Below are 13011 nucleotides of genomic sequence, written 5' to 3' on the forward strand. Positions count from 1 at the left end.
TAAAAACAATCATATTATACATTATATAAAGGCCAACTCCAATGCCTCTTTGTGGTGCTGTGACCTAGGTTTTTAAAGGTTATGTCACAAGGTTAGATCATAAGTTGTGGCAGGTCCTAACACCAAATTCAGTTAACAAAATACAAGCCCATGTAGACAAGACTGGCTAAATTCTGAGAGGATCATCACTAGAAAGCTGGCCACTAAGCGGTATATTCATCTACTAAGGAGCAGAAAGGTTAATATCTACACTGGCAGAGGAAGTGTCCTCACAGCCCTTTCAAGGTTTTTGGTTTTTGCGGGGCAATGGGGGTTAAGTGACTTGCACAGGGTCACACAGCTAGTAAGTGTCAAGTGTCTGCAGCCGGATTTGAACTCAGGTACTCCTGAATCCAGGGCCTACACCTTATCCACTGCACCACCTAGCTGCCCCACAGCCCTTTCAAGATAATGAAATAAGCATACATGGACGAGATCCTCTTCATCCCATGAATGTGCAATGCACCAATGGGACCGACCTCTTTGCAGAAAAGAAAATGGAGCTAAAGAGAGAATGCCTAAATCACAGGTCAAGTAACTTAGCTGAGGGCAGCTATAGGTGGCACAGTGGATAGAGCACCAGCCCTGGAATCAGGAGTACATGAGTTCAAATCCGGCCTCAGACACTTAACACTTACTAGCTGTGTGACCCTGGGCAAGTCACTTAACCCCAATTGTCTCACTTAAAAAAAAAAAAGTAACTTAGCTGAAAAGTTAGAAAGGGAATTTATTACTGTTGGTGCATGACCCTATCCACCCACTAAGACACAGTTAAGTTTCCAAAAAAGTTCCCTAAAGAAAAAGAGCCCAAAGTGAGGTCACTGAAACATGCTTAAAAACCAGCTAGAACAGTCTAGGTAGAGAGAGGATGACAGACAAGGCTTTCTGTGGGGGAAAATGGAATGACTTTTAAAAGAAACAGGAATGATATACTGAGTCAAAAATTAAGTTGATTTTCTTTCATCTCTTTTGGTTTTTGACCTTAAAACATCACAATGTATGGAATTTAAAGGTTATATTTAGTTACTTCTTCCAAACATGAAATTATGTGAATATGTCAGGCTCAAAATGTCATTAGTGAGTCTATTAAATAGAAAAATAGAAAAGTTTAAAAGATTTTAAAGAAAAGGTTAAAACCAAAAAAAGGAATAAAGCATTGGTTTCTTCTTAAAAGGTACTTTGACAGTCAGAACAAAAACATTATTTAAATGTTCACATAAAATATTTTTTCAATGGGGTTATGGCAAATTTGAAAATAGTTAGTCAATATTTGGTTTTTTGTAACTACTTAATATACAAAGTCACCAAAGATTCCTAGTGGCTTCACAAAACCTAGACAGGTAAGGCTCAATAAGCTAAAAAGTTATGACTTAAATGACTCCAAAACAAAACAAAACAAAAAAAATTTGAAACAGGCAAACTACACAGCTAGTCTCACCTAAGGAAAACATAGTACAGCAAATCCTCCCTAATTTATGTGAGCTGAGGAAGATAAATTTGTGTTAGTGAAAAATCTAAATAAGTTTAAAATTTACAAATTTAAAATTATATTTAAAATGTTTAATGAAATACAATTTTATTATTTTTCAAGTACACAAAGTAACTCAAACTAGGCTAACAAAATACTGCCTAGCAGAGCTCCTAATGGACCCATTTTTATATAAGAATGATCAGTAATTAGCACATCAAGGGCCATACAATTGAAATGGGTCCTTTTAAAGTACTTGAGAGTGCTTGAAAATAGATTGTCTTCTTAAATAGTTCAAATATGCTTCCTTCCATCTGATGTACACAAGTAATTTGTTTTAGTAAACCCTTCTATGAAATCCATCTTCACAAATTCCAAAAGGAATTAATGAGGTTTGACTGTTGATGCAGAAAAACAAATTTTAAGCTATAAAAAGACAAGACATCACCATATCAAAAAGAGAGCAATGAAACTTCAGCTTGAAAAGTTACTGTATAGTATCAATGACTGGATCTTAACATTATTGGAAGCAGAACCAGTTTATGTAGGAAATCCACACAGCATTAAAAACCCATGTTCCTTTACTCTTCAGAAATAAAAAAGTGAAATCTCACAATGAAACAGGGGAACAACTACTGTTTACTAGTACGCACTAAATTTAAGGTTTCTTGGACAAAAAAAGAGAATTATTTCTAAATGTATTCACACCAATGAGCTTCAATACAGTTAGGTTTCAACATCACAACAATAAGCAGCAATATGCTTCTGTATTTGGTTTCTGAATGACATGATTACAAGTCAAAATCAAGCAAATGAAAACCAAAGCAACCAATACATTAAACTTGTGTTTCCACATGCCCCTTTCAGGAGACACAGATGAAAGTCACCATCATCCAGTAAAAGGAGACTTCCATTACAGCCAAATCTCAATTATCCACACAAATGGAGAAGTGAGGTATAAAATAACAGTTAATATTAAATCACATGTACTTAGCTTTGGAATGCTGTCAGAGATACTCAGACACATACATAAACACACAGACAACTGACTCTAATCCATGTCCCAGGTTCAAATGAACCCTTATACCCAATCCTGACCCCAATTTGGTCCTAACAAGAAGTCCCCAGGAACTGGCTAGACAGAAATTGCCATGAATAACCCATTAGTGGATAATTGAGAGTTGACTGTACTGAATGCTGAGAATTGGTCAGAAACCATAAGAATGGCTTAAATAATTATCTTAGCAAAGAAAACAAGTTTAAAAAAAAACACCCATTTCATCTTGAGAAAGTCAAGTCACTGAAATCTGATTTCTTGTAACTGTTGTTGCCATTTGCTTGGATGAGATCTTGAAGGTTTTCCTTTTTTTTTTTCCGCATCCCATTTAAGAACACATTGACTAGAAATCTGTGATAAGAATTTAGTAAAATCTTTTCCTTCCTGTTCCTCATTATGCCAAGGCAAGAACTGGAAAATTCCAAATAAAATAAAGTTAGTGATACAGATATGATATGATAAAGGTTTCTATACTGTCTCTGCAAAAAAATAAGAAAAACATCATCATAAAGCACAAAGTTCTCAAGATGGCCAGGTTGCTCATTCTACTAGGCTACTCAGAAGTTAACTTTAAGATTAAAATGTAATTATCTTGTTGTAAAATATAATTTTCTGTTCTTAATAGTAAGTACATTTTTCTCACCATCCCCCAGACAAAGATATACTGAGTATGTTCATTATGGGAGGGCAACGGTAGAACATAATGGGTCTGCCCATCAATATTTCATCCACAGACTACAGAGGGCCACCTCCCCAAATAATGTTTATAGCATCTTATAAAACTTGACATACTCCTTGCTAAACAAAAGTATGCCCTGTTAGCAGTATAAAACATTACAAAGCACAAAAAAAAAACAAACCCCTACCATTTATGGCTTCCTGTGCAAAATACTTGACATCCATGTCCTCATCCTGTCCTAACTTCTGCAACACTGGCTTGACTTCAATATGCAATGCACTAAAAAAAAAAACAGTATTAATAAAATAAGTAGTCTATTATAAAAAATAACTGCCTAATTATGGTGCAAACTCTGTGACTTCTTTAAAAATCAAAAAGGAGATTTTTTTCAAACTATGATAAAAATGTGATGAATATGAACTCATTTAATTCCTAAAGAAACTATCAATATGAGTCATCTTCAAATCAAGTAATTTTCTGATCCTTTATTTGGTGGTTTTGTTACAGAAAGTTAGAATGGGCATCCTAACAGTGATTGCCAAATAGTTAATCAAAATAACCCCCTTAAGGGGCGGCTAGGTGGTGCAGTGGATAAAGCACTGGCCCTGGATTCAGGAGTACCTGGGTTCAGATCCAGCCTCAGACACTTGACACTTACTAGTTGTGTGACCCTGGGCAAGTCACTTAACCCCCATTGCCCCGCAAAAAAAAAAAAATAAATAACCCCCTTAAGATCAAAGATTTATGGCTGGAAGGGATCACAGAGATCACCTAGTACAATTCCCCCCTTCATTTACAGGTGAGAAAACTAGGCCCAGAAAAGGAAAGAGTCTTGCTCAAGGTCAGAGACGCCATAAGTGGAAGAGCTGGGAATTCAACCTAGGAGTTCTGCCATCAAATCAGTGCTTTTTCTACTGCATACTTTCTCTTTGGGAAACATTTTAGCCTCAGTGATACTTCATACTAAATTAAAAGTAAAAATTACTTTAAATACAAGATGGGAAACATTAAAATCATACCTGCTATCTAGAATTGGACCAATTTTTTGTAGAGATTTGGCCACATTAAAGCGAACATTTGCTACTTGGTCTCCTGCCATTTTTAATACAATGGGTAGCATTTGCTTAGTTGTGATTTCCTGGCCACAGGCTTCAGACAGTGCCTAGAAAAAGGAAAAACATCAAGTCAAAAAAAAAAACCCATCCAGGTGACAGTTCTTCAAGAATTTAATGAAACTTTTAATTACCAAGGTAAGAAAATAAGCAGCTAAGTTACTGGCAAACAAACACCATTAAGTTTCCATGCTGTGAGCCATCAATACACAGGTGGCATTCTAAGAATGAAAGAATTTTCAGAGCTAGAAAAGGCCTTCATATTCTGTAGCTGGAGAGGCTGAGGAAGGCATTCTGAAAACAAATGGGTCCTGAATTTGGACAAAAAAAAGTTTGAACAACCAGTTTAATGACATTCTTCAACAATAACATGCATTGCATACTTACATTAATACAGAACAAAGTGGTCATCCTATGTAAGTAGTTAGGATCATTTGCCATTACTAGTACTTTGGGAACAATGGTATTTTGGGCCCACTCAGCACCAAATTTCTCTACCAGTTTCATTAGGTTGTTTGTGGCAGCTTCCCGAATTGCATACACTAGAAGAAATATGAAGACATTTTCAGTAAGTCCATATCATAATCAGACATAATCTAGTTTATTAATAATCAACCAATTTTTTTCTGAAAACACATAAAATTTACTGTCACATTATAATGACACATACTTTCAGTAAGTTCCTTTGGTCTCATAGAGAGTTAATTCCCTTTCAAAAGAATCACATTAAACCCAAAGGAAACTGAATAACAACCATGCCACTCATCAATCAAAAACTATTTATTGAGTGACCACCAACTGTTTAGCACTTTAAGAGATACAAAAGAAATATATTATAAGGTCCTTGTTCTTCAAGGAATTTACAAATTAATCAGGGGTCATAAGATTAACAACATGAAATAAAAATCACAATATAAAACCCTATGTAATTAAATGCTAAATTGCATGCTACTGTGCTATAAAAGGTTTGACCCAACAATATCACTAGTAGGCCTATACCCCACTGACAGCCAAAAAGGAAAAAGACCTATATGTACAAAAATATTTATAGCAGCCTTGGTTTTCGCTGCTGTTGTTGTTGTTGTAGCAAAATATTAGAAACTAAGGGGAAATCCATCAATTGGAAATGGCTGAACAAATTGTGGTAGAGAGGGGCAGCTAGGTGGCACAGTGGATAGAACACCAGCCCTGGATTCAGGAGTACCTGAGTTCAAATCCGGCCTCAGACACTTAACACTTACTAGCTGTGTGACCCTGGGCAAGTCACTTAACCCCAACTGCCCCACAAAAAAACCCAAAACAAAACAAAACAAAAAAACAAATTGTGGTAGAGGAATGTAATCAAATGTTACTGTTGTAAGAAATAATAAAAGGGACAGATAATAGAGGAATCTGCTAAGACTTGAATTACTGAAGAGTAAAGTGAATAGAAACAAGAAAATACTACAAACAATAACTATAACATGGAAAGAAAAATAACTGAAAAATGTAAGAAGTGTTAGCAATGCAGTGATCAGCCATGATTCTGGAGGATCAAGGATGAAGCATACTACCCCAGGGCCTGAAGGCTGGGGTAGGCTGGCTGATCTGAGACACAAATTTAACTATATATTTATTTATTTGTTTGTTTGTTTGTTTGTTTATTTGGGCGGGGGGTGGGGAGGGTGGGCAATGAGGGTTAAGTGACTTGCCCAGGATCACACAGCTAGTAAGTGTCAAAGTGTCTGAGGTCAGATTTGAACTCAGGTACTCCTGAATCCAGGGCTGGTACTTTATACAATGCACCACCTGGCTGCCCTTTGGTTGCTTTTTTAATGGGGTGGAGGAAGATATAGTAGGGAGACAAGGACTAGAAATAATGATACCAAAAAGAAAAGAGAACCACTGTAGCATTATTTTTAACATACAGAAGAGAACAGAAAAAATTCAAAAGGACTCACAGACAACTCAGGAAGCTCTGAAATTAACCATGTTGAATTTATTATATATATTTTTTAATGTAAGCTATATATACCAGACACACGGTTCATGCACAAGTCTTTTTTGTTCTGTGTATATGAAGATGCTTGTTTTTGTTAATGTCTGTCAAATTCAGAATAACAAAACTTTTTTAAGTTGAGGAAAGAAGATCAATGAGGCCTACATGAGTCAAAGGTTTCAAAGAGGTGAATGAGACCTTAAAGGATGAGTACAATTTGGATAAGAAGAGAATTCTCAAACAGAAGATTATTACTTATTTCTGATAGATTGAGCAAGTTTGCTTAAATAAAATTGAGGGATTGTTTGTACATTAATTCAAAAACTATTTTTTAAGAATCTACAACGTGAAAAACATTACATTAGGCCTTGGGGGAAATAAAATTATAATTAAACAGGGTACCTAGCTTCATGAAGCTTATAACCTAGATATTGTGATATTAAGAAATGAGGTTTGCTAGGTAGAGGCAGATTACGGATTTTAAAAGTCATACTGATATGAAAACAAGGAATCATGAAAGGCTTTTTTAAAGCAGAGGACATGGTAGTGGTTTTTAAAGGAAGCTTTAATGAAAACAAGATTGTCCTCATATCTAGCTCAAATTGTAGCAGGAAAGTCAGAAAAGCCAACGACTAGGGATCTGTAAAGAGTATTATCATCACCACCACCACCACCACTAACAATTGACATTCATAAAGCACTTTAGTAGTTGCAAAGCATTTTATATAGTCTCATTTCATCTATGAAACATCAGCTGTTTTTCAGAGAAAGCAACCTGAGGCTCAGAGAAGTCAAATGATCTGCTCATGGTCATGATTTTAGTCAAAGAAGAGATTCAAAGCCAAGACTTTCTGGACTCCAAGAACAGTGTTCTTTCAGTGAATGATAATGCCTTTTCAGGGATTTAGTAAGGAAGAATCTGGATGGACTAGGACATCAACAGTGGGAATATAAAGGGACAGACACAAAAGACACTGTGACTGTAGAGTGGCCAGGTATCCATTCACTTTCTACAGAAGTAGGAACCTTCCAGAAGCAGGAAGATTCAGTTCATGCAGCACTGTCTGCCTTTAGGACAAAAGCAACTAATACTGTGCAGTTCTACAGTTCAGAAGTGTTTCTATGTAATTAAATCACCAAACATTGCAAATAAATCCTGGTCTCCTGTCTGGGGTCTTGATATAAGGGAGGAAAGAGCAGGTGAATGACTTCCAGGACTCCTGCCAGGCAGCCAAGGTCAGCAGGAGCAGCACTGAATTGTGGGTCAAGGAACCTTAGTTTGAACATTCAAGCAGACACTTAGAACCTGGTGATCTGGATGGAGAAAGTGACTTAACTTCTCTCAGTCTTAGTTTCTTCTTTGTGCTATGACAGGGTTAAACTAATTCTTCCAGCTCAAGATCCCTTAAAATGAGGAAGTTGGGAATAAAATGCAGACTGTAACTTACCAGTCAACAATTGATGACCAGCACCAATTAACAATTATTAATGCACAGCACCAAGTTTTATCCTGATTCATTAAACTATGGTCTGCCTCCTACCTCCAACATTCTCTTGCTACTTTATGCCACATTACTAATTTATAGTGTGTTTAACAGAAGTATGAACTCAGTGAAAACGAGGGTGGGCTCTGAGAAGATTCCAAGTTTCATAAAGTTCTGAATGGAATACAAACCATATCATGTCTTATATTTTCTGGTATTACCAGTAGAAGCACAGTGCTACATACAAAAAAGGCCCCCTCAAATACACAAATGAGATCACATATAATATTTAAGACTTTATGAAATTCTAAAGATATCAAGCAAAATTAACTCTGGTAAAAGGGGATTTTTCTCTCTAGAGACCAATGTGGATGTACAAGGAACAAAAAGAAAGGGCTGAGTAATAGATGATGAATATAAAAGCACAAAATGGTACCTTAAGAACACTGTCAGGAATGCTTAAACTGAGAATGAGATGATCAGGAAAGCTAATGTTAACAAGTGAAAGTTAATGTTTTTAGTGAAAGAAGATAATCAAAGAAGGGGTACGAACTTTGCTCGGGGTGAATGGCAGAATGATAACTGATGACAGAGAGAGAGAGAGAAAGAGAGAGAGAGAGAGAGAGAGAGAGAAAGCAGTGATGCTTAATTCTTAATGTGTTTCTTCCAACTTTCTCTGCCAAAGAAAATGACCTCTGGTCTGAAAAGAGAGAACAAAAGTGGCTCAGATGATACCCAAGATATGTAAGGAGATAGTAGAGAATAACTAGCTGCTCTTGGTGAGTTCACTATATCCTAAGGTACTAAAAGAACTGGCATATGTTACTGCTAAGCTACTGTCAGTAATATCTAAGAGAAGAACGAATGTCCTGATTTCCAAAAAAGGGAAGAGGATGAAATCTGCAAACTATATATGTGTCAGTAAGCTGGGTGTTAAATACTAACAAAATTCTAGAACACTACTGAATGAAAGGCTAGTGAGCACACTGAAAAGGACACAATGATAACAAAGAGCCAACATGGCTTCATCAAGAACAGGTAATGCCAGACTAACTTTCTCTCTCTCCTCACTCTCTCTCCCCCCCACCTCTCTTTTTGACAACTGTTACCAAATTGATGAGAAGAATGCTATAGAAAGTTTATTGTTGATTTTAGCAAGACATTTATTTGCATTCATAACAAATGACCTATATCTTGATTACTTAGGACCCATTAATTTTGGTAATGAAGATCTGAACTATCTTCCTCTCTAACAAGGTGATGTAGACAGACCAACATCGCAAAGGAACAGTAATTTTTCACTCAAAAAGTTAAAAACAATCCAAGATGTTATCTCCAAAAAGATATTTTGCCAATGATAACTATGTAATACTTCCAAGATTATACTATGTAAATAACTGGATCCTCTAGAAGGGAAATAATCTTGGACACTGTACTGACTCAGGAGCTACTTGCCAAACCAATGATTATTATCTCTACTTCCACATGTTACAAAGGCAAAGGAAAAAAAGGGCCCATGTTAATTGCAGACTAGTCAGTCAATACCCCCAGTCAAGAGTGGGGGAGAAAATCAACAGATTTTGATTGGACAGGAGGCCATTTCTGTGGAAACATCAGAGAATTTAAGGTTACTCTAGAACAAAGTAAGTTAAAGTAGTCTTTTCAATCCACTGTAACAAACACTGATAACACACAACAATATATATGTATACAGATATACACTGACTATTCACTTAGCTTCCTCTTACCGTTCTATCCTTCTTTTAACTACATACCTTCTCAATACTCCAACGTATCTGCTGTTTTATTAATATGAGCATTTCTTTCAGCCACGCACACTGTAACCCATCTGTGATAGCCGTGTGAGTCTCTATGTCCTCAAATAAATGCAGCATAGGGCTTCACCCAGCATTCTAGGAACTCTTCTCACATTGTCTAGATACTAATGGAGAACCAGACTGTCCAATATCCTTCCCTCACTCTTGTTATTTGACCAACCCATGGCTTTTCTGGTCATCAGTTCTCTGATGATTACTTTTATGGTGCTTCTCCTGCATTGAATCATGCAGCCTGCTCATGCCCACCATGTACTTCACTGAACTTTGGGGAGGCTCAATATCTATTCTTAGGAGGCTATGGTATTCCACAACTCGAAGTAGTACCTCCTCACCAAAGAGTACTGGTACTAAAAGATAGCCCATGGTTTCAGAGAAAAGCATGGTGTCATAAAAGAACTTTGTAATTATCCAAACGTCCTCTTCACTTCAATTCTAGAACCACCTCAATGTCCATTTGTAATATATCTGACATACTGATGGACAAGCTCTATTAGTTGCTCAACTACATATGATCTTTAATAGACACAAATATGCCTGCACATAAATACCAAATATGTAGTACAAATTGTCTTCATTTCATACATATAAACACAAAATCCACACACAGCTGCAAAAACGTACCGCTGTTTGACCACTAAGTACTTCCAGAGGATAACAACACATTGCATCTTCTAATGTGTGGTGTAAAAGCTGATGCCACTAACATACTAGGAAGCCACCTTTCACTCACTGAACTCTAGGACTACTCAACAACAGGTCCCAAAGGCAACACAATAGCTTCACTTCCTGTATGAGTCTATCCATTCCTACCAGCACAGGCAAAGAACACTCCTCTAGCAAGTAGAAGCCACCAGGACCCAAGCTATTGGTTACTAGTACTTATCAGCTAGCCCCCACCTCAGTATCCTTTTGTACTAAATCAAGAAATTCATCCCTACTCTCTCCATAAGGCTCAGCACCAAACTATCCCTCCCACTACTAAGATTCACAAAGTGAGAATGTTGTTCTTTCTCTATAACACTTTCTCTGACCTAAAATGGTCCAAGTAATTTATTTTCCCACTTTTTGCCTGTCCTCAAACACTATCCAGTTTAGTATTTGAACTATTGATGATAATATGATCAAAATACAGGGAAATGTGTCAGTACATGCATGTACATGTATACATCCGTATGTTAGAGAGGTATGATAGATACTGAGTAAGAGAAAAGGGACAGAGAATGGGTTCATCTACCTCAAAGGACAAAAAAGGGGGAAATGAGAACAGGAAAAATGAACAAAGGTGGAACTATAAAACAGTCATATCCACAGTGAAAGGAAAATTTCTTTAACCAAAGCCATTCATCATGAAGGTCACTTTGGGGTTTCTTCCTAAAAAGAAAATATGAGTGCCTTAAAACTTTTTGGGAAAAGCAAAGAAAAAAATTTGCTTTTCAAAATCTGATTAATCTGAACTTTTCTACTTACCATGATCCACAAGCCAGGCCATACACAAAGAATTCAGTTTCTCATCAAAGAATTCCACACCCTATATACAGAGAGGTTAGTTAATATGCAACCATCCTAAGCTAAGAAATAAGATAATCTACTTACATTATACCAAGTTATGATTTGGGAAATTTAAAGCACAAAGGGTCTGGGATTTAGGCAGGAAATTCAAGGTGTGGGAACTCATTCCTCTAACACAGCTCACAACCCACAAATGAGTCAGTCCTAGGGAGTTTCCTGAGATACACAGAAGTTAACTGACTTACCTACGGACACAAAGCTAGTAAATGTCAGAAGATTTGAACCCAAGTCTTCCTGTAACTAAACCTAGCACTCTACCCATGATGCCTTGCCACATATATCTCTCTTAAAGAAAGAAGGAAGTAGGGGCAGCTAGGTGGCACAGTGGATAGAGCACTGGCCCTGGATTCAGGAGGACCTGAATTCAAAGCTGGACTCAGACACTTAACATTTACTAGCTGTGTGACCCTGGGCAAGTCACTTAACCCCAATTGCCTCACCAAAAAAAAGAAAAAAAGAAAACAAAGAGAAAGAAGGAAATGGAAGAAGGAAGAAAGGGCAGGAGAAAGGGGAAGGAAAGAAAAAGAGAGAAAGGGAAAAGAGAGAAAGACATATAGTTATATAATGACAATGAAATTAAGGAGAAATTATATTCCCAAAGAAAGAGGGTGAAAATAGTGATGAGAGGGGACAGCTGGGTAGCCCAGTGGATAAAGTACTGGCCCTGGATTCAGAAGGACCTGGGTTCAAATCTAGCCTCAGACACTTGACACTTAGTAGCTCTGTGACTCTGGGCAAGTCACTTAACCCTCATTACTCCCCCCCCCCCCAAAAAAAAAGTGATGGGAGAAAAGGAAAAAAAAAATGGACAAAAGAACTCAGGTAAACTTCTGAACTATCCTCTCTCATAGTTTTAGTTTTGAATGCTAATGAGAAAACTATTAAGAGTATAGGCTAGAAATAGTCAGTTGGCTACCTTTTAGTCCCAGCACAATATTTTGTGTGCTCTTTTTTGTTATTTCTCACCTGCCCCCGTGATATCTAAACCCTTGTAATCCAATTATATTTTTCGTGTTGATTAGTGCTAATGAATTTCCTCATATTTACATGCGTGTATCTTGCATGTTGTCTCCTCCATTAGAATATGAGGACAGGGACCACATTTTTGCCCTTTTTTTGTATGGCACATAGTAAGCATTTAATAAACGCTTGCTGAGGACGCTGATGAATTCCAAGAAATTTCCTGGTTAGTCATTATAAATTTTAATTCAATACAAGATTTGAGGTTTTAGTCCCTTGCAACCAGGAAAAACAATTTTAAAAAAACATAAAAATACTCTATTCCTAACATCTAATTCCTCTATATATTGTCACACTTTCAAATAACTGTCAGCTCTGAAAGTACTCCTTTTTATACCATTCTGCTTTAATATCTTGCAGAATTTTCCTTTACTTTTCTCATATATATGGATTAAATTCCTGGCAAACGAAAGTTAATGACTTGAAGTTTTATACTTTGTTTTTTGGTCAGACAAGTGATTTCATTGGTAAAGGGAATTCCCAGTGAGAAATTTCCTTGACCAGTACAAATCAGAATCTGTTCTACAACTTAATCTAAAGAGTTGTCTGGTACACAGACAGGATAAGTGACTCCCAGAGTCAGAAGCGGGCAGTATGTGTGAAGGCTAAGACTTGAAACCAAGTCTCTCTGATTTCAAAGTTAGCTTTCTATTCACTATGGCTTGCCACTTCTCTGTGTTGACTACCTTATTTTAAAAAAAGATTAACAAATCAGAAAAAAATTTAGGAAGAAAAATGCATTTAATACATAAGAAATTATGAAAAAT

At 36.7% G+C, this 13011-nt stretch overlaps 1 protein-coding gene across 2 annotated transcripts in view; it reads right to left on the minus strand.

Moving 5' to 3' along the window:
* Positions 1–1596: 1596 nt before the first annotated feature.
* The window catches only part of PPP2R1B (protein phosphatase 2 scaffold subunit Abeta), a 28218-nt gene continuing 16803 nt past the window's right edge, over positions 1597–13011 (minus strand). For both annotated transcript variants that reach the window (XM_043994745.1, XM_043994746.1), the window contains 5 exons: positions 11123–11183; positions 4743–4897; positions 4263–4405; positions 3431–3522; positions 1597–2975 (listed from right to left, as the gene is read on the minus strand). In XM_043994745.1, the coding sequence (XP_043850680.1) occupies positions 2959–2975; positions 3431–3522; positions 4263–4405; positions 4743–4897; positions 11123–11183 (468 nt within the window). In that variant the 3' untranslated portion in view covers positions 1597–2958. The remainder of the gene's footprint in view (positions 2976–3430; positions 3523–4262; positions 4406–4742; positions 4898–11122; positions 11184–13011) is intronic.

This window comes from Dromiciops gliroides, chromosome 3 (genome assembly GCF_019393635.1).
Source record: "Dromiciops gliroides isolate mDroGli1 chromosome 3, mDroGli1.pri, whole genome shotgun sequence".
Classification (NCBI taxonomy): Eukaryota; Metazoa; Chordata; class Mammalia; order Microbiotheria; family Microbiotheriidae; genus Dromiciops; species Dromiciops gliroides.